The sequence below is a fragment of the Bos indicus x Bos taurus genome, chromosome 25, assembly GCF_003369695.1.
Source record: "Bos indicus x Bos taurus breed Angus x Brahman F1 hybrid chromosome 25, Bos_hybrid_MaternalHap_v2.0, whole genome shotgun sequence".
NCBI lineage: Eukaryota > Metazoa > Chordata > Mammalia > Artiodactyla > Bovidae > Bos > Bos indicus x Bos taurus.
This window is the reverse complement of record NC_040100.1, coordinates 15,341,971-15,367,735: the sequence shown is the minus strand read 5'-3', so window position 1 is coordinate 15,367,735 and position 25,765 is coordinate 15,341,971. Positions and strand designations below refer to the sequence as shown.

Below are 25,765 nucleotides of genomic sequence, written 5' to 3'. Positions count from 1 at the left end.
TATCTGTAAAAAGACAGAAGTAGAACTCTCAGTAAGAGGTTAAATAACTATGGGCTAAAGAAGCTAAACAGATTTGTTCATTGCAGGACTTATCAATGACTTTAATATACTTTGATCACCAAGAATTCCCAAGAAGGTACAGGAATTCCCGGTACTCACTTGATCCTGGAACCCTTCATCACAAGATATTCTGAAAACATATTTAGAGAAAACAATGCACCCAAAGACCCTTCTAGTTTCTAACTTGTCAGTCCAGGGATCTCCACTAAACCTTATCAGGTGCCCAAACTCCTCTGTTACTTACCCCCAACCAGAACACAGAAGACAACCCAGTGTCAACTGAATGCTTTAATGAGTGGTGCTTGGAGCGAGCCAGGTCTCCTGCCAACTGCTACCAGCCACCACTGTCCCCAGCTTTGTCAGGATGAGCTAGCTGCCTGGGCACAGAGATGGATCTGAAGTCTAAGAGTGATCTGCGGCAAAGGGGGGTTTGGGAAGCACCTCATAGGGGCAGGGTTCCCAGGAGTGTGGCAGAGGGACCTGGACCTCAGGCTGGTCCCTCTTCAGGCATTCCTAGTAAAGCCACGAGGGGCTCGAGGGGCGTGGGGGTTCCAATGGGCACAGGGTGGGTGCGTTCATGCTTGCGCAGGTCGCTGGCACTCAAGAAGGCCTTGGGGCAGTGGGGGCAGGTGTAGGGGCGCACAGAGCTGTGGGTGCGGCTGTGCTTGCGCAGCCCAGCCCGGTCTGAGAAGCTCTTGCCGCACTGGGTACAGTGGAAGGGCCGGAGCTCTGGGTGTGAGCGCTCATGCCGTCGCAGCAATGTCAGCGTAGAGAACGTCTCCTTGCACTCCCGGCACACAAACTGGGGTGGTTTCTCATCCACCTCCTCACCCCCCACCTCACCTGCCGCCCCCAAGGGACCAGGAGCCTCACCAACCCCTGCATCTTGGCACTCCACGTGCTCCACCGTCATGCCCACCACTTGCCACTGGGTAGCCATCACACCACCCGATTCCGAGGGCAGCCCCAGCAGCCCAGCTGGAGGGTCTCCGAGCGCCGCCCCTGATGCTGGGGCGGCTGGGCCCTCGCCAGCCATGCTGACCGGTAGTGCCAGCCCCACCACCAGCTCCTGTTGTGGGGGAGCCCCTGTGGCCTCGCTGCTTCGATGGGTCCGCTCGTGCTTCCTCAGGCTGGATGAGACCACGAAGGACTTTCCGCAGGCATTGCAGTGGAAGGGGCGCTCACCCGAGTGCACCCGGCTGTGCTTAGTAAGGCTGGCTCGCTCGGCGAAGGCTCGCCCGCACTCCTCGCAGCGGAATGGCCGCTGGCCCGAGTGCACCAGCGCGTGCCGCTTGAGGTCCCAGGATGCCACGAATGTCTTGTCACACTGCAGGCACTTGAACGGTCGGTCGCCCGTGTGCACCCGCCGATGCATGGCCAGGTCAGCCGGCTGCCGAAAGTCCTTGCCGCACTTCTCGCAGCGGTAGGGCTTCACGCCCTCGTGTGCCCGCTGGTGGCGCCGGAAGCTTGAGGGGTCGGAGAACATGCGGCCACAGCGCGGGCACAGGAAGGGCTTCTCGCCTGAGTGCGTGCGCTCGTGGCTCTGGTAGGAACTGAGCTGCGTAAACCCCTTGCCACAGGCTGGACAGCGGTAGGGCTTCTGCGCCGCATGGATGCGCTGGTGGCAAGTCAGCGAGGAAGAGCGGGAGAAGCTCTTCCCGCACTCTGAACAGAGGAAGGGGCGCTCGCCGGTGTGGGACCTGTGGGAATGCAGAGACCCAGTGTGAAGGTGGCAGCCCATCGCCTGACCCCCGCTGCCTGTTTGCACTGTAAGTTAGGGCCCCCTAACCTCTCCGGGGCCTTGGTCTATGGGCCACAGCGCTGTAGCCCAGAGTAAAAAGCCTTCAGGACAGGTATAGGTTCCAGATTCGTCACTGCATGCAACAGACCTGGACCCCATTCGCACCACCTCTTGCACTGGACCAAAGATCCTAGGAGCAGCCCAACTTCAAGCCCCGCCCCCTTCCCTGCACGCTAGGAACCCAGGCTAATCAGATCCCAGATTCACCCTCCAGCTCCCATAGATCCGCCTCACTCGCCTTCCCATTGGTTCCTTCCGCTCTCTGGGACTCAACGTCTTTACCCTATTGGTGCACTCTTCCCAACCCTTCAGCCGCCCCCACCCAGTCCACCTCCCTCACCGTTCATGGTTGCGAAGGTCCTTGAGTTCTGCATAGGCCTTGCCACAGCGCTCGCAGCTGTAGGGTCGCAGGCCTGCGTGCGTGCGCCGGTGTTTGCGGAACACCGAGGGGTCAGCGAAGCTCTTGCCACAGTCGGCGCAGGTGTAGGGCCTCTCGCCCGTGTGACCACGCTGGTGGATCTTTAGCTTGGAGAGCGCGCCGTAGGCCTTGGGGCAGTGCGCACAGCGGAAGGGCAGCTCGCCAGCGTGCGAGGCCAGGTGCACGCGCAGGCACACCGGTTGCATGAAGCGGCGGCCGCATTCGGGGCAAGGGAAGGGCTTCTCGCCCGTGTGGCTGCGCCCGTGGCTGCGCAGCTCTGGTGCTGTTTTGTAGGCCTTGGGGCACAGCGGGCAAGCATAGGGCCGAGGCTTGGCCGCTGCACCTGACACCTTGTCCCCGCTGGCATCTTCCGCTTTGGGGTCTGTCTCTGGCTTCAGCTTCGCTTCGGCCATCTCCTCAGTGCAGTCTGCAAGCCCGTGCGTGGCAGCATGGCGTGCTGCCCGGGGTGCATTTGGAAAAGTCTTGGTACAGGACAGGCACTTATAGCGGCGGCCAGAGCGCTTGTAGCCCGGGGCTGGGGACCGCTCCTCCGGAGACTCTACCTCCATGGCCTCGATGGGCGGATCTTCTCTGCAAGAGAAGCAAAGTTAGGAGCCACACCCCTTTCCGAATTCTCCAAAGGCTCTCTCCTCACCAAAGCCCTCTGAGGCCTCAGAAGGAACTCTTATCTGCATGTCCCACCCGGGTGCATATCCTTTCTGTCTCTGTGCTCCTGTTGCCCCTCTGGTCCGTTCACTGATGAAAGGGGCTGGACTAGGTGACTTCAGAGGAGCTGAGGGGGGAAGCTGGGATCATCCAAATGTTCACTGGCACTTCTCTCCCCAGCTTCTGGGCTTCTCCAAGCCCTGTGGCATTCCGAGAAGCCCCAGGCTTGGTCCATCTCACCATCTTCACGTTCTTGACCTCAGCGTCCAAACCTGTGCCAGGCTGCAGGCATGGAGGCTACCCAGATGTGAGTCTGGCCTGAAGGTCTCTAAGTGCTCAGGAAAGACAGACAAGGATCCAGAGGAGGGCAGAGCCAGCGGGCTAAATGTGGTGACTGGCATCATCTGTCTGGAAGGGTAGGTCCCCAGCATGTGTATTTTGTCTTTCCCTTCTGGTTGGTTAGCTCTCTGAGGGAACAACTGTTCACACAGAATTCTGGCCTTGCACAGCTGTAAGATACTCCACCCCAGATAGGAATCCTGGTCCACCCTCTGTTCTGGAATGGCCCTTTGGTTCTTGCTCCCATAACTCTGGTAATGGGGAGCTCAGACACTCTCCAAGTGGCTTGAGTCATTGCTAGCAGAACTTAGAAGCCTCTGTCTCCTACTCAATGTATCTGCTCTAGCCTGGCCCCCTGGGACACCCGGCTGTAGTCACAGCCCCTTTTCTTTCCATTCAGAGTCCAGACACCCTCCACCCAACTGCTCCTGGGATCATGGATGGGAGGAAATAGGATTAATGGCTACATTAGTCTTAACACCAGCTCATCCTCCCTGGGGGATGAAGGGAAGAGGATTATAGCAGATCCACTTAAGGAGTGCTTGCAGCAGCTGCTGGGGGCAGCCAGGGTGGGGGGTGAGGTGAGGAGGACAATGCTATGGAGAGGGGAGGGGAGTCAGGTGTGCCCAGAAGGTGGACCGGGAGGTGGGAGGTCAGGATTCTCCTTTCTGGGCCTGTTTCCTCATCCGTATACCTCATGGATTGGTGGCTTTAATTTATGACTCAGGGAGGATGCAGGAGTCCCTGAGGGTGAGTGGCAAGGGGTGCATCTTTAGAATCAGCATCCTTCTGCCTAGTGGCCCTGCCTCAGTTCCTGTCCCCTACATACACAGTCTAGTGTGCACAGGCAGCCAGAGTCTTCTCCCTAAGGTGCCATGTAATGCTCGGTCCCCTACTCAGGAACTTCCCATGGCTTTCATCACACCACACAAGTTCCCGGGTCCTTCCTGGCTGTTATGGATCTCACCAATCCTTCCTTTTGGAGCCTTACTCCCCAAAGGAAGCTCATCCTACATCTCCCCTTGGTTTTTGGCCCCCATCCTACATAGCTCTGTTCCACCCCAGCTTGGTTTTCATACTTTCCCCACTAAATCCTAGGACTGGAAGGTGAGTTAAGGGCTTGAGGCCCCACCTTCCCCAGTGCTGAATCCCACCTACAGTTTTTAGGGGAACTGCTTATCCTTGGATGAGGCTCTCACAACCTCCCTTCCCGATCATTTCTGGACAATCTGAACACTCTCCTTAATAAAAATAAGAGCTCACATGTACAGAGCGCCTGCTAAATAACAAACAATATCCTAAACTCTTTACATGCATTAACTCATTTGAACTTCACATGGGCACCAGGAGATAAGTTCTATCATTACCCTTCTTTCTCAGATAAGGGACTGAGGTCCAGAAAAACAATGTAGCTTTGTGGTTAAGTGCAGTCTCTGAAGTCAAACTGCTTGGCTTTGAATCTTCGCTTGCTCGCTTCCTAGCTGTACATTGACCCTGAGCAATGTACTTCCTGCTCCAGGACCTCAATTTTTCTCATCTGAAAAAAGAGGGGACTTACTTCACAGGGTTGGGCAGGGCTCAATGAGATAATAATTACTACCCTCAATTACTGAATCTTATCAGAGCCAGACACTTTGCTGCATGTGCTACCTTATTCTCTCATAGCTTTCTGAGATCAGGATTATTTATTCTCATTTTACAGACGAATAAACTGAGGTTCTAGACTTCCCTGTGGTCCAGTGGTTAAGAATCCACCTGCCAATGCAGGGGACATGGGTTCGATCCCCAACCTGGGAGGATCCCACATGCTCAGATCAACTAAGCCCGTGCGCCACAGCTATTGATCCTGTGCCCTGCAACAAGAGAAGCCACCTCAATGAGAAGCCCGAGCACCGCAACTAGAGAGTAGCCCCCAGTTGCCGCAACTGGAGAAAGCCAGTGCACAGCAACAAAGACCCAGCACAGCCAAAAATAATAAATAAATAAAATTTATTAAAAACAAAATTGAGGTTCCAAGAAGGTTAGTGATTAACCCATGATCACATAGCTAATAACTCATGCAGCAGACTTGAAATCCAGGTGTTTTAATTTGCCTTGGGTTGTTGGACCCTCCCAGACTTGTCTGCTGCTTGGGCCAACCCTGTGGGGACCAGAACTCTGAGCTCAGGTTACACCTTGGTCTTTTCACATCCCAGTAGAATTGCCTGGAGACCAGAGCCAGCTCCCATTATGTTTCTGTCTCCCTCTCAGAGGGCTGGACCTGGGGGTTCTGAGCTTTGAGCCTCAATCTCCCCCTCTCAGCCAGGAACCAGGTAGCTGGAGGGGTAAACCTGTCCTAAGGCACTTCCCAGGGAAAATGGGAGGGGAGCACCAGGCAAGTTCCAGAAGACATCAGCTCCAGCAACAGTGCACAGCCAGGTAGGCTAGGCCCTGTCTAAAACCCCACCATCAGCTCCTCACTTCCCTGTTCAGAGGACTCTTCCACCCACCACTCCCTACAGTGATGACTCTACGAGCTCCCTGCATGAGAATAATCATCCAGGGAACGTGGGGTAGGATTCATAAACCTATTCTAAACATGTTTTCTATGTCATCCCAACTAACATTTAACATTTAAGAACCAAGGACACATCCATGGATCTTCAGAAGCTTCCAGGAGAGAGGCATTTTTAACATTTTTTTTTCCCCAGATGTGGAGATTAAGGCCTCCATAAGCGAAAAAACTTACCCAATGACACATAGCTAGTCAAGGAGCCCAGACTCAAACCCAAATCTGCAGGTCCCTGGGCTGGCTCTTTCTCTGCTCTTCTTCGAACCTGATGCAAAGGGCTGACTCATTTGAAAAGACCTTGATGCTGGGAAAGATTGAAGGCAGGAGAAGGGGATGACAGAGGATGAGATGGTGGGATGGCATCACCAACTCAATGGACATGAGTCTGAGTAAACTCTGGGAGTTGGTGATGGACAGGGAGGCCTGGCAGGCTGCAGTCCATGGGGTCGCAAAGAGTCAGACACAACTGAGCGACTGAACTGAACTGAACTGGGCTGGGCTCTTTCTCTAGTGTTCTTCATTTACTTAAGGTTTATTAGCCAAACCATGAGACCTTCCAGGGCTCCCAAGACAAAGACCATGGCCAGCAAGGCCCTTAACTACCTAAGTCCTGCCTATCCCATCTCCCACTCCCCTCTCCTTGGCTTACTAGGCTCCAACTACACAGGTTCCCCCTTTTCCACCCTCAAAGACCTAAATTCCTTCCAATATCAGGGACTTCACACTAACCATGTCCACTGCTAGAAACACTATTCCCCAAGGATCTTTGTGTAGCTATCTCTTTGATTCCATTTGGGTCTCAGCTCCCTGTCACCTCCTTAGAGAGGGTTTTCCTGACACTTAAAAAAAATTTTTTTTTTAAGTTTACTTGGCTGCACCAGGTGTTATATGTGGCGTGCAGGATCTTTAGTTGTGGCATTTGCACTCTTAGCTGCGGCATGTGGAATCCAGTTCCCCGACCAGGGATCGAACCCAGATCCCCTGCATTGGGAGGACAGTCTTAGCCACCAGGGAAGTCCCTGACCACCTTTCTTAGTGCTATCTGCATCCCTGCTAATCACTCTTTGTTCCCCTCCTCTTTAATCTCCTTCGTGTTGTTCATCTGGATAACATTTCTGGCAAATTTACCAAGGGCCAGGTATCATTCTAAGCATTTTATGTGTACTACTCAAGCTAAGCTTCACAACTGCCTAGGAGTTTGTTATGAATGAATATGTGCAGGCATGGAAGAAAGGGTCATGTGAGAACTTAGAAGGTGGTCACATATATAATCCTAGAAAGGAGGTCTCACCAGGATCTGAATCAGCCAGCACCTTGATCTCAGACACCTAAACCTCCAGAACCATGAGAAATAAACTTCCATTGTGCCCCCAGTCTGCTATCATTTGTTTGTTTGTTTTGGTTACTGTCAGACTTGGTAGTCTGTTATATAACAGTCTGTTATATACTGTTATATATACTGTTATATATATATAGTCTGTTATATATAACAGTCTGTTATATACTGAACAGACTACGTTAAGTAGTGTTTTCCCCATTTTCCCCCATTTTACAGACAAGGATACTGAGGCACAGGGAAGGGAAGTAATAAGTCATGGTCACAGCCCATACTCAAAGCCAGGTCTGCCTCCCAAACTTCTGCTCTGTCCCCTGATTATTGCTTCGCTAGCACTTACACATCTTATGGTTCAGTTGTTAATTCTCTGTCTCTAGCGCAAGCATTTAGGCTGGCACAGAGCTAGGTACCTTTATTTTGTATCCTCTACAAATAGAACCATGCTTGGTGCCCCAAAACAAACTGAACAGATCAACCTCTGAGACAGTATCTGAACCCAGGTCTCTAGCTTCCACCTCCCCAATAACAGGAGTTTGTACTGAATTTCTCTGCCTTTCCAAGTTCACAAGGTCCAAATATCCCAGTGGATTCACTGCTCTGGTGTGGGAGCCTTATCTTTGTTTACTACTGGATTTAGGAGGGGGATGACTTCCTGCTGCCTGAACAGACTCTTATCTCCAGGGATCCAGAGATTTAATTCCGAGTTTAAGCTAGAACCCTGCGGGCAGGGACAGTGAAGAGCCACTTTTTTAATGTTCTCAGACCTCAGTCTCCAGACGTCTAAACAAGTAGTCACCAAAAGGCCTCACAGGCCATGAGGGATCCGGTGAGATGGCAGATGGGGAACTGTGAACCACGCAGAGATGAGAGCTAATCGTCTCCTAGGCATCCAATCTGGTCAATCCACAAGGTAATCCCAACCCACTTTTCCGGCCTCACCTCTAGCGGCAGTGTGCCCCTCCCGACAGCGACCTCAGCTCCAGCTACAATTCTCAAACTTCCCCACCTAAATCCATCTCCATCTGCAGTTCCCTCTGCTTTCTCCAGTGGGAAAGCTCTTTTTGCATTCGTCAAATACCTGCTTCCCCAATGTCCTCAGGAAGACTTAACAGGCAGTAGAGGTAAGAGCGCCATGGCGCTCTGGGCCTCAGTTTCCTCATCGGTAAAATGGGGTCTCTAAGGCATGTGGGACTTTTAAGGGCGTTAGAGCCAAGAACTGCGGAAACCCTGCGCTTCTTGCTCCCTGCAACTGTCTACGTGTCGGCGCCTCTGCCAGACAGACAACCCCACATGGCAGGGCCCTGGGCTCGCTCTTCTCAGGAAATGCCCTGGGAAAACGTGGCCCCGGGGAACACAGCAAAAAGGTGAACGAAGAATGACAGAATGAACAAATGAATGGACCGAAGGCCAGACCCTGGACAAAGGCCTGCAAGATGGCGTTCTCTAGGACCGCGGGAGGGGCGGCCAGGACCTCGACCGGGGCGGGGGGGCCGCCGGCGCCAGGGACCATGCTAGGCGGGCTGCGCGCCTGGGACAAAAGCCCGCAACATGGCGGGCTCTAGGACCCTCGGGTCCGCACGGCACTACGCGGGCAGCCGTGCCGCCTAAGCCCAGGCGTCTGCCGCTGCCGGTCCGCCGGGACAGCCGGCGGGTTCTAGGACCCGCTGGGCCTGGAGCCCGTCCGCGCCCTCCCCGGGCCGCACTCCTCCCGCCCCGCCCGCACCGCTCGGGCCAGGCCAACCCCATCCGCCCTAGGCACCCAAAGGGAAACTGAGGCCTGCTCGGATTCCGTCCCCACTGGGGCTGCCCAGGGATCTCTGCATCTTCCCGCCGGCGTTTCCTACCTCAAGAGAGTTGGGCTGGCTCCGTGGCGTCAGCTGCAGCTCCTCTCACCGACAGAGCCCAGGACTCTGCCAGGGAGGGGCAGGCGCTAGGACCCAGCGGGGGGGGGGGGGGAGGCGGTTTGGGGGAGGGAAGAAGGGGAGGGACAGGAGGCGGGGCCGGCGAACGGAAGTGAGAGAGAGCTTTCCCGGCAAGGGAGGAAGACAGAGTTCACCGGAGCAGCCCCAAGAGAAGGTGGCGGAGAAACACCTTGCAAGGGGTCTTTCTGGGTGCTAATGACAAGGGACACGGGAATAGGTTTACGGGATGCACCGACTATTGCTAGCGTGGCGCTAGATCACCGTGAACTGGAAGGTGGGAGGACAGAAAGGCCATGCCCAAGATTTGTAGTACCTAAATCCGCTTATATTCCATAACATTTCCCTTAATAGAAAGCAGTAAGTGACGCTCCCTCCATCTGGCTTGAGAAGTTTTTCAGGGAGCCCCACGATAAGTGTCGCCCAAGTACTGAGGTCAGGGCTGCAGAACGCTTTTTCCCCCTCTTCTGCGCTCAGTCAATATGCACCGGAACGATTTTAGCGGATCTTCCCGGAAGTGTGGCTAAGGTTAGTGCAGAACAACGAGCTCTTTGACCTACGTGGGCGGGGTCGGAGTCGCGCGTTAGTTGCCGCTCTCCTAGCACCGGAAATGTGTCTGTATAACCGCTGCTTGGAGGCGGGTCAGAAGCATTTTTAAGGCGGAAGTTTCGTGGGGAAGCTTTTGAGGCTAGGACACTTCCTGTTTCCTAGTAACAATAGGAAGTGTCCGCGGAGCTGGGCGATAGACCGCTGGTTAGTGCCAGCTGCGCCCTTTTTCCTCTACCTCCTTCCTTTCCCCCCTCTCCTTTCCCTCTTTCCCTCCTCTTCCACTTCCTTGAGCCCTTGCAGAGTGTGCGTGTGTGGGAGCGCGAGAGTCCTCGCACAACCACCCTTTGGGGCGCGCGGCTGCAGTTAGGGTGAGGGTCCCATTGCGCAGGCGCACTCCCGTTCGCGGTCCCCAACGGACGCACCCGCGGCGGGAACGAGAAGGGGCCACCGGTGTGAGGTAGGGGTCCTAAGAGAAAACTGGCTGAAGAGATGAATGAGGCGAGAGGACCTCTTTGGTAGTTGATTCGGAGAGGAGACTCGAGCGAAGGGGCTTTGTGAGAAGTGAGAATTCCTGGGAGCAGGTTCAGCAAGGAGGTTTAAAGTCGGAGATAGGAGTTGTATGGGGGCCCCCGGCGAGGGGGAAGAGTCCGAGTCAGAGAAGGCCAAGGTGATATAGGAGGCACGGGGGCCTGCTATAGAGTAAGGGCTTTGGAAAGAAGATTGAGTGAATGGGCTTCCTCGTGTGTCAACTGGAATAATAGAGGCATTGTAATGAGTTGTGAGAATTAGGTGACACAACGAATTTTCTTTATTTAGCACAGGGCCTAGCACATGGTAGTGCTTAGGCTGTACGGGTAGCTGTTGTCATCAATATTAAGAGAGAAGGTAGAAGGAAAAACGAGAAGGGATGGAGAGAGAAAAGTGATAAATAGTGGGAAAGAAAAAGGTAGGGGGCGAAGTACCAGAAAGGAGATGGGATTTCCAAGATAGAAGATGGTTTGGAATCCGGGGAACCCAAGAGAGTCTTTCAGAAAGGAGATTTTGTGACCCTGAAAGGAATAGGGCAGAAGGGGGAACAAATCAGCCCTTTTCTCTGTAGGAGGCCTCTAACCTCACTTCTCAGGTCCTAGCCTGTCTATTGGAGAAAGAGGCTGCTTTTTCAGTGCCTCTCTATGAGAGTTGCTCAGTTTTGTCCGACTTTGTGACTCTATGGACTGTAGCCAACCATACTTCTCTGCATGGGATTCTCCAGGCAGGGATACTAGAGTGGGTTGCCATTCCCTTTTCCAGGGATCTTCCTGACCTAGGAATTGAATCTGGGTCTCCTGCATTGCAGGCAGATTCTTTACTGTCTGAGCCACCAGGGAAGCCCCTTTGAGTGCCTCTAAGCTACTCTATTTAGCTGAGGGGTGAAAGATAGAAGATTGGACTTATCTTATTGAAGGTCCTAAGAGAGGTACAAGTTTCCTTTTAAGATGTCATGTAAGATAGGTTGTTTGTTTCAAAATTATAGAGTAGAGGGTTAGGGACAGTAAGATTTTTGGGACTTGGTCTGAAGGCAGGATAATATGTTTGTGATTAGAGATGGGATGCAATTCTTTAGATGTTAGTTTCCTTATTATACTTCTAGAGATGAGTTAGGCCTAGGGGAGCTTTCATATTTGGGGAACCTGTATTCAGAGAAATTTTAAATGGTATTTCCAGAATAGATCTAGTAGAGAGCAGGTCTCTGGGCATTGCTACTTGGGGGTAACTGTGACCTCTGGTGAACTTGCTGCTCATAAAATCAAGAGGCAAAGTTAATTCACGCCTTCCTTCTGACCACTGCCCCCTTTTCCTAGGCCTTGGACCCTCCATCAGAGGAAGATGCTGCTGCCATTTGCCTGCTCTTCCTGAACCTCCAGGTTTCTGCCACACTGCCCCATGGAGGACACGCCCACCTCACTCAGTTGCTCTGACTGTCAGCGCCACTTTCCTAGCCTCCCAGAACTGTCACGGCACCGAGAACTGCTCCATCCATCTTCCAGCCAGGGCAGCGAGGCTGACAGCATCCCTCGGCCCTACCGCTGTCAGCAGTGTGGGCGAGGCTATCGTCACCCAGGGAGCCTGGTCAATCACCGCCGGACCCACGAGACTGGCCTTTTCCCCTGTACCACCTGTGGCAAGGACTTCACCAACCCCATGGCGCTCAAGAGCCACATGAGGACTCATGCTCCTGAAGGCCGTCGGAGGCGCAGGCCTCCCCGCCCCAAGGAAGCCACTCCATGCCTCCAGGGGGAGACAGTGTCCACTGAATCCTGGACCCAGAGGCTTGGCCCTGGGGAAGGCTGGGAAAACCAGAAAAAACATACTGAAGAGACATCTGGCTGTGAGTCTGGGCCAGACCCTAGGGCAACTCTGGGCACGTGGGAAGATCCACCCACCAGACAAAGAGAAGGCTGGGAAAGCCAGCCTGATCCTGAGGAGGGTGTAGAGGGCTGGGGTCCCACCACCAACTCTGCCAGAGACACTCCACTCCCCACCCCAGCCAGCAGTCTCCTTAGCAATTTGGAACAATATCTGGCTGAATCAGTAGTGAATTTTACTGGGGGCCAGGAGCTCACCCAGTCCCCTCCTGCTGAGGAGGAGCGGCGGTACAAGTGCAGTCAATGTGGCAAGACCTACAAGCATGCTGGGAGCCTCACCAACCACCGCCAGAGCCACACCCTGGGTGTCTACCCTTGTGCCATCTGCTTCAAGGAGTTCTCTAATCTCATGGCTCTGAAGAATCACTCCAGACTCCATGCCCAGTATCGGCCTTACCAGTGTCCCCACTGCCCCCGTGCCTTCCGGCTCCCCCGAGAGCTGCTGGAACACCAGCAGTCCCATGAGGGTGAAAGTCAGGAGCGGCCATGGGAAGAGAAAGGGATGCCCACCACCAACGGGCACACAGATGAGAGCAGCCAGGACCAGCTCCCTGGGACACAGATGCTGAATGGCTCAGGGGAGCTGAGCACATCTGGGGAGCTGGAAGACATCGGCCTGGAGGAGTACCGGCCTTTCCGCTGTGGGGACTGTGGCCGTACCTACCGCCATGCTGGGAGCCTCATTAACCATCGAAAGAGCCACCAGACAGGTGTCTACCCCTGCTCCATCTGTTCGAAGCAGCTGTTCAATGCAGCTGCCCTCAAAAACCATGTGCGGGCTCATCACAGGCCCCGGCAAGGAGCCGGAGAGGATGGGCAGCCATCAGTGCTGCCAGCTCCGCTGCCTCTGGCTGAGTCCACCCACAAAGAAACAGAGGCCCCCACCACCACCTTAGACCACCGCCCCTATAAGTGCAATGAGTGCGGTCGGGCTTACCGGCACCGGGGGAGCCTAGTGAACCACCGCCACAGCCATCGGACAGGAGAGTATCAGTGTTCTCTCTGTCCCCGCAAGTACCCCAACCTCATGGCCCTGCGCAACCACGTGCGGGTACACTGCAAGGCTGCTCGCCGCAGCACAGGCCCAGGGGCCGAGGGTCCCCCCAGCCACCTCAAGGTGGAACTCCCACCTGACCCAGTGGGGCCAGAGACAGCTCTACTTTCAGATCAAGGGCCTGGGTGCAAACATGAAGAGGGGGCCCCTGCTGTCCCCCCAGCAGCAGATCGGACCACACCACAGATATGTAGCATGTGTGGGATGCTCTTTGAAGATTCTGAGAGCCTTGAACATCACAGGCGGACCCACAGGGAAGGGGCACAGAGCAGGACTGAGGCCAAGGAGTCACCTCCTCGGGTGTTTGCTTGCCGAGACTGTGGCAAGAGCTATCGCCACTCAGGCAGCCTTATCAACCACCGGCAGACCCACCAAACGGGAGACTTCAGTTGTGGGGCCTGTGCCAAGCATTTCCACACCATGGCTGCCATGAAGAACCACTTGCGTCGCCACAGTCGACGGCGGAGCAGGCGGCACCGGAGGCGGGCTGGCAGTGCCGGCGGCGGGGGAGAAGCCAAACCCCCATCAGACGGGAACTGGGCCCCGGAGCCAGCGGACAGTGAGGGCCTGGGCTGTCCCCGAGACTCTTCCAGGGCAAGTCCAAGTGGAGCCGAAGGCAGCATGGAAAGCAGTGGGGGCTGTTTGCAGGCTGCAGCCGAAAGGGACAACTGTGGGATTGAGAGGAATGAGGCCTGTTTCCAGGGTGATAAAGAGAGCCAAGGCGCTGAGGAAGGACTGGAAAGGATGGAGGCCAGTTTCCTTGACAACGTGGATATCCCAGGCGCTGAGGAAGGCAATGGGACTCACTTCTGTGATGGCCTCCCTGGGGTGGAGGAAGACCAGAAACCAGCCCCTGGCCAGCCCAGCTCCCCTTGCCACTCTGCCAGCTCTGCTGCCTGGCCGGCTGAAATCTCTCACACGTGTTCTGACTGTGGACATTCTTTCCCCCACGCCACCGGTCTGCTGAGCCACCGGCCCTGCCACCCACCGGGCATCTATCAGTGCTCCCTCTGCCCAAAGGAATTTGACTCCCTGCCTGCCCTGCGCAGCCACTTCCAGAACCATGGGCCTGGGGAGGCCGTCTCAACCCAGCCTTTCCTCTGTTGCCTCTGTGGCATGATCTTCCCTGGGCGGGCTGGCTACAGGCTTCACCGGCGCCAGGCTCATGACTCTGGCATGACTGAGGGCTCGGAAGAGGAGGGGGAGGAGGAAGGAGTTTCAGGGGCAATTTCCACCCACAGCCCCCCACTGCAGCTCTCAGAAGCCGAGCTGCTGAATCAGCTGCAACGGGAGGTGGAAGCGCTGGATGGCGCTGGGTATGGCCACATTTGTGGCTGCTGTGGTCAGACCTACGATGACCTGGGGAGCCTGGAGCGTCACCACCAAAGCCGGAATTCCGGGAACACCACTGACGAGGTTCCCAGTCTCATGCATCACCCAGCAGAGTCAGGTGATGCCACGGTGGTGGTGGCAGATGGTGTCTTTGAGGGCACGGTGACCTCTCTCCCTGCAGAGGGTGGGGATGCAAAGCCGGGTGAGGGTGTAGGTGCCACGCTTGCAGACAGCCTTTGCCGGCAGGGTGAGGAAAGTTCTCTGGAGACCCAGCCCCGCCCCTTCCGCTGCAACCTGTGCGGCAAGACCTATCGGCATGGGGGCAGCCTGGTGAACCACCGCAAGATCCACCAGACCGGGGACTTTGTCTGCCCAGTCTGCTCCCGCTGCTACCCCAACCTGGCTGCCTACCGCAATCACCTGCGAAACCACCCGCGCTGCAAAGGCTCGGAGCCCCAGGTGGGGCCCGTCCCAGAGGCAAAAGGCAGCAGTGAAGCCCAGACTCGGGCAGAGGAGAGCCTCGAGCAGGCCGAAGTGGAGAGGTTCCAGAAAGAACTTAAAGTGGAGCCCCTGGAGGAGGGGGCGAGAGTGAAAGAAGAGGCCTGGGAGGAGACGACTGTGAAGGGGAGGAGACGACTGTGAAGGGGAGGAGATGGAGCCAAGGTTGGAGACAGCCGAGAAGGGCTGCCAGACAGAAGCCAGCTCTGAGCGGCCCTTCAGCTGCGAGGTGTGCGGTCGCTCCTACAAGCACGCTGGCAGCCTTATCAATCACCGGCAGAGCCACCAGACCGGCCACTTCGGCTGCCAGGCCTGTTCCAAAGGTTTCTCCAACCTCATGTCCCTCAAGAACCACCGGCGCATCCACGCCGATCCCCGGCGTTTCCGCTGTGCTGAGTGCGGGAAGGCCTTCCGCCTGCGGAAGCAGCTGGCCAGCCACCAGCGGGTCCACCTGGAGCGCAGTGGGGGTGGGGGCTCCCGCAAGCTGTCCCGGGAAGATCGGCCCTTTCGCTGCGGGCAGTGCGGGCGGACCTACCGCCATGCGGGCAGCCTCCTGAACCACCGGCGCAGCCATGAGACAGGCCAGTACAGTTGTCCCACCTGCGCCAAGACCTACTCCAACCGCATGGCCCTGAGGGACCACCAGAGGCTACACTCGGAGAGCCGGCGGCGGCGGGCCGGGCTGTCCCGGAGGGCAGCTGTGCGCTGCGCCCTCTGCGGGCGGGGCTTCCCTGGCCGAGGGTCCCTGGAACGGCACCTGCGAGAGCACGAGGAAGAGACCAGAGGTGGTCAGGGAGGCCCAGACGGCACAGAGGGTGGTCAAGGGAATCTGGCTGATGACCAGGGACTGGAGGACAGATTGGGTGGTACTGAGTCGGGACCTCAGCTGGAGGATGGAGCCACAAGGCCAGCAGAGCCAAGTCAGAGCCCCATCAGGGCAGCGGGTTTAGAAGCCACAGAGCCAGCCTCCTGGGGCATGGGGGAAGCAGATGGGTGGCGAGGAGCCCGGGGACCGGTGAATCATGATGGAGGTTGGGTTCCTGGGGGTCATGTGCTGACCAAGCCAGAAGACGAGTCAGGGGACAGTGTCCCCAGAAGTCCTTGTCCCCTTGGCAACACCCAGCCCAATGGACCTAGTCTGACTCCGGTGGACAGCTGGGACAGTGGAGACTGTGGCCCTCAGCCCCAGCCAGAGAGCCACTCCTTTTCCTGCAGCCATTGTGGCAAGATTTGCCAGTCAGAGGGCCCCTTGAACCACCACAGCACCCACAAGACTGACCGTCACTATTGCCTGCTCTGCTCCAAAGAGTTCTTGAATCCTGAGGCCACAAAGAGCCACAGCCGCAACCACATAGCTGCCCAGACCTTCTCCTGCCCTGACTGTGGCGAGGCCTTTGAGTCCCACCGTGAACTTGCCAGCCACTTGCAGACTCATGCTAGGGGCCTCAGTCAGGTGTCACCCCAGGTGGAGGCCAGAAGCCCCAAAGCGGGGGCTGAGGAGGAGGAAGTGGAACTCCCTGGTCAAGGGAAAGCCCCATCAGAACCCCCTAGGGCCCCAGGTGAGAATGTGGGGAGAGCTAATGGAGGCCAGGGTGTTGAGTCCGTGGTGGCTGTGCACGAGGAGCGGCCCTTCCGCTGTGCGCAATGTGGGCGTTCCTATCGCCATGCCGGTAGCCTGTTGAACCACCAGAAGGCTCACACTACAGGACTCTACCCCTGCTCCCTCTGTCCCAAACTTCTTCCCAACCTGCTGTCCCTTAAGAACCATGGCAGGACCCACACGGACCCCAAGCGCCATCGCTGCAGCATCTGTGGCAAGGCCTTTCGGACAGCAGCCCGGCTGGAGGGCCATGGGCGGGTCCACGCACCCCGGGAGGGGCCCTTCTCCTGCCCCCACTGTCCCCGCCATTTCCGCCGTCGCATCAGCTTCCTGCAGCATGAGCAGCAGCACCAGGAAGAGTGGACGGTGGCCAGCTCCGGTATGGGGGCACCAGCAGGCTTGGGCAGAGGGCTGAAGGGTCTTGGAGGATGTGGGCACACAGTAGAGAGTAAACACTGGCTCCATGGTGGGCAGGAAAGCAAGGAGTGAGGGGATCATGGGGATTCCAGGAGGCGGCGCAGGCTGGGATAGGGAGAAAGCTAGGTTGAGGATGCTGCCTTTTGAGTGGCTGAGATTTGACACCTTGAGTCAGGTATATAGGGAGCATCCTGGGTTGGTGCAGTGGCGGGGTGGCAGGGTCGGAGCCAAGGCAACTGCTAGGGCTCCCCTGCTGTGCTGGAGCCAAAGAGCGATGGTCTTCTGTTTGGGGAGGACTGGTAGCCAACTACCATCTGGTTATTATAGATACCTCTGGAAACTCTTATGATCCAGCCAATTAAGTAATGATTTCTGGAGAAAAGGATGGTCTCAGTTCTGCTCTTTCTTAGAGTAGGCCAGGATCCCGGGAATGAGGAAGGGGGCATAGGAGGCACCCCCAGACTGGACTGCTTTGTGGCTTCCATGCCAACTTGTTCGGGGAAACCAGGCCACTTGTTGGCACTCAGCGCCCTGTCCCTTTCCCCATATCTTGTCTCTGCTCCCCTCCTTTTTTCTTAGAAACTGGACCCTTGGCCCTCGCCCACCCGTTGGTCCACGTCTCTCCTTCCCTTTATCCATCCTTCTCTCTGTGCTATGCATTTCCTTTTTGGGATCCAACCAAACCAACCTTTCCACCTGCACACCCCCGTCCCTGCCAACACACCTTTAACTGGAGGACTGAGTCACAGATAATTGTTTCTTTGAAGCCAGGCCCAGCTGTGGCAACAACAGTCATTAGCCCGTATCTCCCGTCCTCTATCGGGAATCTTCATGGAAAGTCACCTCCGCCCAGACTTGTGGAGGAATGGGAGGGCCGGTTCTCTCTGCATGTCACAGGCTCACTCTCCACCTCCTCTAGGGGTCTGTAGCCTTTATCCCAAGACTCCTTCCATCTAGTGCGTGGGTGTCCCTGAGAGAGTAGATGATCCCCTTGACCAGGGATCATCAGGGCAGGTGGGGACAGTGGTGAGATTCCCTTGAGAGTGCTGATAAGGTGGCTTTTAGGATAAAAGATTTCTTGTGACCCCAAGGGAATGAGCAAGGAGCTAATTAGCCAGGTCTGGGAAAATAATTGGGAATTTGCATACAGGACTGTGGGGTGTGGCCTGCAGGGTAGGGAGCAGGGTACATGCTCTGTGGGGTTTGCCCCCTCAGTCACCTCCTCTCTCTCTCCCCAGGAACCTCAAAGGCACCAGCGGCGGGCAGAGGGGACTTGTCATTGCCGCCTCCACCCACCCCCACGGCCCCACTCCTGGACCCTTCACCCCAGTGGCCTACAGACCTCAGCTTCTCCCTCTGAAGTTCCAGTCTCCAAAGATCAGAATATGGGGTGGGGGGGGGGGTGTCAGGGTGAGTTGCAGGGAAAGGCTTGATCTCCTTGTTTTGCTCAGGAGTAGTTTGGGTGTCCCCAGCTCTTTTCTCCTCTCCTCCTTCGAAGAGGACCCAGATCTGGCTTCTTTCCCAAGGAGGGGGTGAGATGTTCCTTCTGTCCTGTCCTTGAGGGACCTCCTTTGCCCCCGCTTTTGTCACCAGGTTCTTTCCTGTGACCAGTCTCACCAAGAAACCCAGTGCCCGGCTTGGCCACGATGCTGGGCCACCCTTACCAGCCAGATTCCAACACCAGGGAGAGGCAGATTCAGAGAGCACCCCCACAGGTGGAAATGTTGCCTGTGGAAGGGGAGCCTTTTACTACAATTTGTAACTTATTTTCTAAAGTCTATTTTGTAACTATTTAAGTTTAAAAAAACAGGAAAATTGCTCCCCCCAAAAAAAGAAATTTTCAAAGTACTTGGCTGGTGTCATTGGATCTGGAGGGATGAAGAATAGGAAAAGCTTGGGACGCCTGCATTGGACCGCAGAGCTGGGTGGGGGGCATCCACGGGCGACATCTCCCTGTCCTGCAGGGTGGAGCTTTCAGGGCAAGTTCCTTCCCAGAGCCCTTTGCACTGTAGGACCTGCCTGGGAAAGGTCGGGGGCTGGATGGGAGAGAGGCAGTTCCGTGGGAGTTGCCTTGCTGTGACTGCAGCGTCCCAGAGCCACCTGTCAGCAGTTGGCTGGCTGGCCTGTCAGGGAGAGGAAGGAGGGTGGGGTTGGTCTCAAGCTCACAGCTTCCTTCCCTCCCTCAAAGGAAGAGGAAGGAGGTGCCCCTGAGCCCCTATGACAGATTTGAAAAGTGAGGGCTGCACAGGTTAAGAGGTGTGCTCCTAACCAGTCAATGACAAGAGCCAGTACTTGAATCCCCATGACTCCGTCCATGGCTCCACCCACCGCAGCTGGAGGTGGCTGGGGACAGATGGCCCCAGGCCGGCAGAGAAGGGGTCTGCGGAGGCAGGTGTTGGCAGGAGGCCCCAGGGCCACGTACTCATGTTAGCTGTGCAGCTTCCGGGCTCGGGCTCGGGCTCAGGCTCAGGCTCAGGCTCCTCAGCAAAGTAGACCTGCCAGTCCAAACTGCTGACCCAGTTCTCGTAGGTGGGGAGTGCCGCAAAGACAGCAGGTCTTGCGGGGCCTTGGCAGGCATCTCCGAAGCTGTGTAGTCCAGCCAGGAACCATGTGCCCCTCACTTCGTGCACCAGCGGTGCCCCCGACAGGCCCTGAAAGGGGTCAGGTCAGGGGACACTGCTTTTTGACCTCCTCTTCTCCCTAGGCAGCTGCATGGGGCAGGAGGGGCTGGGGCTGGAGGGGTCTGGCTCTTTGGGAGCCAGTTGGCAGAAAGGATGAGTTACAGGTGAGAGGTCAGGCTGTGAGTGGGAGGGCGAGGGGTCTGGGGTGACATTAGGGGGAGTGGGGCTCACCTCACAGCTGGGCGGCTCGCCCACAACACTGGTACACACCATCCCTGGCAGAATGCTCCCAAGGGCTGCGTGTAGGCGGCTACAGGCCCTGGGCCCCAGGAGGGTCACAGGCACTGTCTGAGGGGAGCCAGTGTCTGCAGGGTGTGGGAGAAGACCCAGCTGCTACCTCAGCCTCCAGGCTGCATGCCCAGCTGCTGGGCTCCCTCTCCTGTCCACATACCTGCTCCTTGGCGGGCCAGCCCCAGGACCCAGCCACGTTCCCCATCAGGCAGACGGTGGTCCGAGTAGGGCAGGCAGAGGGGCCGTAGGCTGGGGCCCAGGGTTACAGGCTGGGCCAACAGCAGGAGGGCCACGTCATAGCCCCCCTCCGGGTGAGTATATGCCCCATGCAGGATGACTTGCTTCAGGCCCGACTCCTCTGGTCCGACCCCCAGGCCTACTGTCCATTCCTCTGGGGTCTGGCGCCTGTGCAAGGACGGCATTGACAGCACTGGGTGGCAGGGCCACCATCAGAAGTTGGGGCACAAGGGCGAGGGAGTCGGGGCTCACCCAATGAAGCAATGGGCAGCAGTCAGCACCACCTCCTCTGACACCAGGGCTCCGCCGCAAGCCAGCTTCCCTTGGTGCTTCAGCCTGGCGTCCCAGGGCCACGGGGAGGGTGCTCCTGCCTGAGGGCCTTCTCTCCTCAGAGATCCACAGGCTGAAACAGATGAGTTACATCATCTGCCCTCTAAACGCTCACTGCACGCCAGGCCTGCGCTGAGTTTCCCGTGTGCTGTCGAATATCCTCACATTATCCTTTTAAGCTGAATCTTTGTTATTTTCATTACCAACAGTAACCAACATTCCAGAGGTTCAGTAACTTTCTAGCTCAGTAACCACAGGCAAGTAGCCAACTTGGGATTCAAAACGCAGGGCCTAAGCTTTTAACCCTGATGGTCCAGCATCATGGGAGTGGCCCGCTCATTCCTCTACCCCGCCTGTCTGCACCCCTCTGGGCTTGGAATGGCCCCAGAACTCCTGGCTCACTGATGCTTCTCTTACCATCAAGATAGAGCTTCCTCCCAGGAACTATTTTGCATGTCATTTGCATGTTAGTCACTTAACGCCAGAATTTACGCCCCACTGAGTGGGAACCCTGCCCTCTCCAATCTTGTGGCGTCCCTGCTTGAAAATTTGCATCTTACCCCCAAGACTTTCAGCCAGGTACCAGAAATTCCTCTTCTTACCTGAACCCAAATGCATAAAGTTCTGAAGTGTCTGTGTCTCTCAGCCATAAATGGAGCTGTTCCCATCCTGGTCTGAAAGGGTCCCTTAAGTCCCCTTGTTAGCCCGTGGCAGTGTGTGGATGCCTCATTAATCAGTTTTCTATTCTGAACTGAAATTTATTCCACTGTGGCTCCCACCTCCCTAGAAGTCCTCATGCAGCCCAGGGTGAGGTTCCCCTGCATCCCACTCCTGACACCCACTGCTCATACCTACACAGCTGTCCTCGTCACTAATCTCCGGGGTCTCTGGGTTCTGGGTTAGGAAGGCTGCCCCCTGAGCTCGAGCCTGCAGCCAGGAGCTGTGAGCAGCCATATCAGTCAGCAGGACAGGAGTGTCTTCCCGGGCACAGCTTGATGCAAAACTGATGATCCCTGCTTGAACCCAGTGTCCATCAGGTTCACGGCACAGCACAGGACCGCCGGAATCTCCCTGGAGCAGGCAGTGTTGTCAGAGACAGACATCTGAGCCCCAGCCCTGGGTGGACACCCTCCATGGGCCGCCCTTCCATCCATCCCTGTGGATTGAGTGTCTGGCCTATGGCAGGCCCCCTTCCCTTCTGTTCCCTTCCCCTGTCCTCCTCCTCAGACCTGACAGGGCCCCTGCATCCCAGGCTGGGGACCCCCACACAGCATCCCAGGCCGGGCCGGACTGGCCAGTGACCGCTGGTGCAGGCGGTTGTAGAGACAGTTACACGTGGGACGGCTGATTAGACGCAGGCGCAGATTCCGTAGGGTCCTGGGAGCTGGCAAAAGAGAGGGGGTTGGGGCCGAAGTCTGGGCCCAGAGGAGCAAGGGAGACTGGGAATGGGAACAGTTAGCAGCTGAGGTTGTGTGACCTTGGGCAAGCCAAGTACCTCTCTGGGCTTCAGGCCAGCACTTACCATCATTGGTGTGCTGATACCAGCCGGTGGCCCAGCAGGAAGTCCCAAAGGGGAAGCGATGGGCAGGTCGGGGCAAGCAGAGGGGTGTGTGGGCTATGGGGTGGGCGAGTCGGAGGAGGGCCAGGTCTGAGCCCTGGCTGTAGTGGTTGTAGGCCCTGGGCAGCTGCAGAGCCGTTACCCCCACCTCCTCAGCCCCTGGGCTCAGACCTTCATGCTGCAGAGAACCCAGGACAACTGACCAGGAGTTCAGTTCTGTCATTGCCTCCCTGGAAGGGGGAGAGGGGGCAAGACCCAAACACTGAGTGCCAACAGAGACAGTGACACCATAGGAGATAGCCCAAGGAGGTGACAGATGGACAAAACTGTGGCTTTGAACAAGGGCCATCCTTCTCCCAACCTCAGCTGTCAGATTTGTAAGACTTCTACCACGAAAGTTTGACATTAACTTGATAGTGTGTTCCCGGCATGTGGCACGTTTTAAATAAACGGTTGTTACTCTAGGGGCAGGGCTCAGTCTTGCAGGGCTTGGGCACAAATCACCCACCCCAAAGCCAGAAATCTTTTGACTGCAGACATGACTCACTTTTCAAAGCAGTGGGCCGCAGTGAGGACCCAGATGTCCGCCACCAGGGACCCACTGCAGATGTGGATGCCCTGCCTCCTCACGCTGGCCTGCCACGGCCACTCGCCAGGCATTGTGTTGCCCTCCTGAGGCTCAGGGGGACCAGGACCTCGCTGCCCGCATGCTGTGGAGAGGCAGGAATCAGGCTGACAGCAGGGCCCTGGCCTGCCCTCACCCTCAGCACGACCCAGACCCAAGTAAGGCCCAGGCCCCACAGCCCCAGAACTTACCACGCTGAGCTGCTTGAAGACCTGGGAAGAGAGAGACGCAGGTGAGCCTTGGAGAGGGGACCTGCCCAGCCCAGACTTGGTGGAGGGGACAGGTTTGGGGGGGGACTGGCCTGGGTCCTTGCTATGACTCTGTCTGTGGCTACTTCACCGGCCCCTCCCAGAATGAAAATATTTATATGAGGTCAAAAAACAGCTTTTATTGGAAGCTATTCAGAGTGTACACTCAGTCATTAATTCTCCTCTCTCAGCTGTGCTCAGCACTCCTGGGCATTGAGTGGCAGGACCTGGGGTTCAGCTTGGGACCAGGCCAACCTTCCTCCAGGCTTCAGAACCCCCAACTCCTGCCCCCACCGCTGAGTCAGGGAGCAGCCTGTGCCTGTGGAGAGCATTAGCTTAATTGTGCCCTGGGCTGTGGAGGCCTAAGAGGAAGGCCTGCGTCATGTCCAAGTTGGGGAGGGCATCAAGAGTTGAGACTCACCCCACCCCTCTTCTGACGACTCGGCCTCCCCCATCTTTTTAGAAAGAGACTCTATCAAAGGGTTCCCTGCCCTGCGTCTTTCCCATCACAGGCACACACAAACATACCCATTGAACATGGGAGAGATGGGACGTACGTAAAGAAGGGGAGACTGGGACCAAAGGGCCCCAGAACTTGCCTAAAGCCATTGTGGAAGGAGAGAGGCCAATGAGGGCACAGGGTACACACACAGGCATAATGACAGTTCCTGCAGACACAGATTATAATCCAGGCCAAGGAAATCACACCCGTTTGGACACAGGCGGCCACATACACCTCCCCCCCCCAACACACACGGACACAGTTACCTTGCCACAGGCTGACTGTCACCCCCCCAGGCAGGCTCCCTCCCACACACCCAGCTTCAGGGGCTGCTCCAGCAGAGGACAGCCCCCAAACCATCACCCCCCGACCCAAACCCGGGTGACTCACCCTCTGTGAGGACCACGGCTCCCAGGATGAACAGCTTCAGTCTCCAGCTCTGCTTCATGCTGCCCCAGGTCAATCTGCTGCCTGTGCGCTGGTTCTCAAGAGAGGCCACCTGGGTCTCCCTAGCTCCACCTCTGCCCCACCCCCAATTTGCTAGGAGGTCAGGTGTCATTGCTTTTGCTGGGCTGGAAGAGGGCCAGTAGTTTCTAACTCTGGGGCTGTGGCTGTGTGACCCTGGGCTATTCAGCATCTCTCCCTGGGCCTGAGCCGTGTCCTCGCTGCCTTGGTTCACATCCCAGATCCCCCTAACACGTGAATGACTTTGGACAGTTAGCTCCTCATGCCCTGTCTGAAAAGCTCAGAGCTGACAAAAAAATGCCTTTACCGCAGCCTGTCAGAGTCAACTTGCTACCAGCAGGGAACCTGGTACAGGTGAAGAGCACGGTTGGCAGGCCTTTCCCACCTCTCTCCCAGGCCAGGGTCCAAGTGGGTTTCACATACCTTCTCCCATCTTGCTTCAGAGGCAGTATGTGCCAGTCTGGGTGTCAAGAGGTCAGACTCTCTGCTTCTTGCTGGCTGAAGCTAGCAAATCTCAATGCTTTTCTGCCACCTTCCTGGGAAACAGGGTTATGCGGGGTCCACCTCCCCCACCATTTTATTTTTAGGCTGCATTGTGCAGCTTGTGGGATCTTAGCTCTCCAGCCAGGGATCAAACCCTTGCCCATGGCAGTGAAGGTGTGGCATCCTAACCACTGGACCACCAGGGAATTCCCTACAACATTTAAGGGGCTTGAGCATCCTTGGATTTTGGAAAACTCAATCAGGAGGCAAGAATACTCAGGGTGCATCCTTTTTCTCTTTCTGACTTCTAACTCAGACCAGCCCAGATTCTTCAGGAACCATGACCCCAACTCAAGAGGCAGCTGTGGCTTGGGTTAAGAACACAGACACTGGAGCTATATGGCCCTGGGGGCTTCCTAACCCCTCCCCCAAACTAGCTGTGTGATCTTAGGCTAATTAGCCTCTCTGAACTTCAAGTCTCCTCCTCAAGACATAGAGTCAGCTCTCTGTATCCACAGATTCCACATCTACAGAGTCAACTGACTACAAAAAAAAAAAAAATCCAGAAAAGTTCCAAAAAACAGAACTTGAGTTCACTGCTTGCTAGGAACTAGTTACCTAGCGTTTATGTTGTATTTACAACTATTTATATTAGATGTTATAAGTAATCTAGAGATGACTTAAAAGTATATCTTAAAGTATATGGAAAGATGTGTATATGTTATGTGCAAATATTACACCATTTAATTTATTTTTTTGGTGTACTGTATGGCTTGTTGGATCTTAGTTAGTTTCCTGACTAGAGATTGAACCCTGCCCCACAGCAGTGAAGGGGTGGAGTCCTAAACACTAGACAGCCAGGGAATTCCCTACGCCATTTAATATAAGGAAATTGAGCATCCTTGGATTGTGGTTTGGGAAGTGGGGTGGGTCTTGGAACCAATTTCCTATGGATACCAAGGGATGACTGTAATAATACCTACCTCATACAATTGCTATAGGGATTAAATGAGTTGACAGATGTCATGTTCTTAGACAGTGCTTTGCATGTGGATAAGTACTTAGTATACATTAGGAAAAACAAAAGAAAAACACAGCCTGTCCTTGTCCTTCCAGGGCTATCAAGACTGGCTTCTAGTGGTAGATAAGGGAGCTGGAGGGGTTAAGGTTAGACTACAGGAAGAACTTCCAGGCATGTCTGCACAGAACCAGAAAGTCAGCTCGCCCTTGCAAGCACATACCTGGCTGCTCAAGAAGATGAGGTCTGGCTTCTGTGGGTAGCAGGCACAAGCTGCCAGCCTGTTTCCTGGGGGTGGGGGCTGATGGCACCCCAGGTTTTGCTGACTCCACATACTGGAGAAGGGACTAATCCCCCTTCCCAGGCAGGCCCTCCACTCTCCCTCTGACTCATATCTTCCAGTCCCAGAGGAGGAAAGATCAGGGGAAGCCCAATACTAAGG

General features: G+C 55.9%; 3 protein-coding genes across 6 annotated transcripts; 1 reads left to right on the top strand and 2 right to left on the bottom strand.

Annotated features, from left to right (window-relative positions):
- Positions 1–76: 76 nt before the first annotated feature.
- Positions 77–9,109, bottom strand: ZNF668 (zinc finger protein 668). 2 transcript variants are annotated; one of them, XM_027527627.1, is made up of 4 exons: positions 9,016–9,109; positions 6,013–6,139; positions 2,202–2,870; positions 83–1,760 (listed from the first exon to the last, which is right to left on the bottom strand). In XM_027527627.1, exons 3-4 carry the CDS (start codon positions 2,846–2,848, stop codon positions 548–550), a joined length of 1,860 nt encoding a protein of 619 aa, XP_027383428.1. In that variant the 5' UTR covers positions 2,849–2,870; positions 6,013–6,139; positions 9,016–9,109; the 3' UTR covers positions 83–547. The 2 variants fall into 2 exon arrangements, with proteins under 2 accessions (XP_027383426.1, XP_027383428.1); XM_027527625.1 differs by lacking the exon at positions 6,013–6,139 and having other exon boundaries at positions 77–1,760.
- Positions 9,110–9,181: 72 nt separating this feature from the next.
- Positions 9,182–18,793, top strand: ZNF646 (zinc finger protein 646). Its single transcript, XM_027527619.1, is given in 4 exon segments — positions 9,182–9,367; positions 11,481–15,072; positions 15,074–16,907; positions 18,184–18,793. Coding segments are annotated over 3 exon segments (5,466 nt in total). The 5' UTR covers positions 9,182–9,367; positions 11,481–11,562; the 3' UTR covers positions 18,306–18,793.
- On the bottom strand, positions 18,641–25,686 carry PRSS53 (serine protease 53). 3 transcript variants are annotated; one of them, XM_027527620.1, is made up of 12 exons: positions 25,547–25,686; positions 23,748–24,848; positions 22,799–22,819; positions 22,530–22,692; positions 21,947–22,212; positions 21,654–21,808; positions 21,276–21,495; positions 20,347–20,497; positions 20,018–20,262; positions 19,798–19,931; positions 19,368–19,596; positions 18,641–19,068 (listed from the first exon to the last, which is right to left on the bottom strand). In XM_027527620.1, exons 2-12 carry the CDS (start codon positions 23,992–23,994, stop codon positions 19,049–19,051), a joined length of 1,851 nt encoding a protein of 616 aa, XP_027383421.1. In that variant the 5' UTR covers positions 23,995–24,848; positions 25,547–25,686; the 3' UTR covers positions 18,641–19,048. The 3 variants fall into 3 exon arrangements, with proteins under 3 accessions (XP_027383421.1, XP_027383422.1, XP_027383423.1); XM_027527621.1 differs by having other exon boundaries at positions 23,748–24,358; XM_027527622.1 differs by lacking the exon at positions 25,547–25,686 and having other exon boundaries at positions 21,947–22,039; positions 22,154–22,212; positions 23,748–25,363.
- Positions 25,687–25,765: the final 79 nt, after the last annotated feature.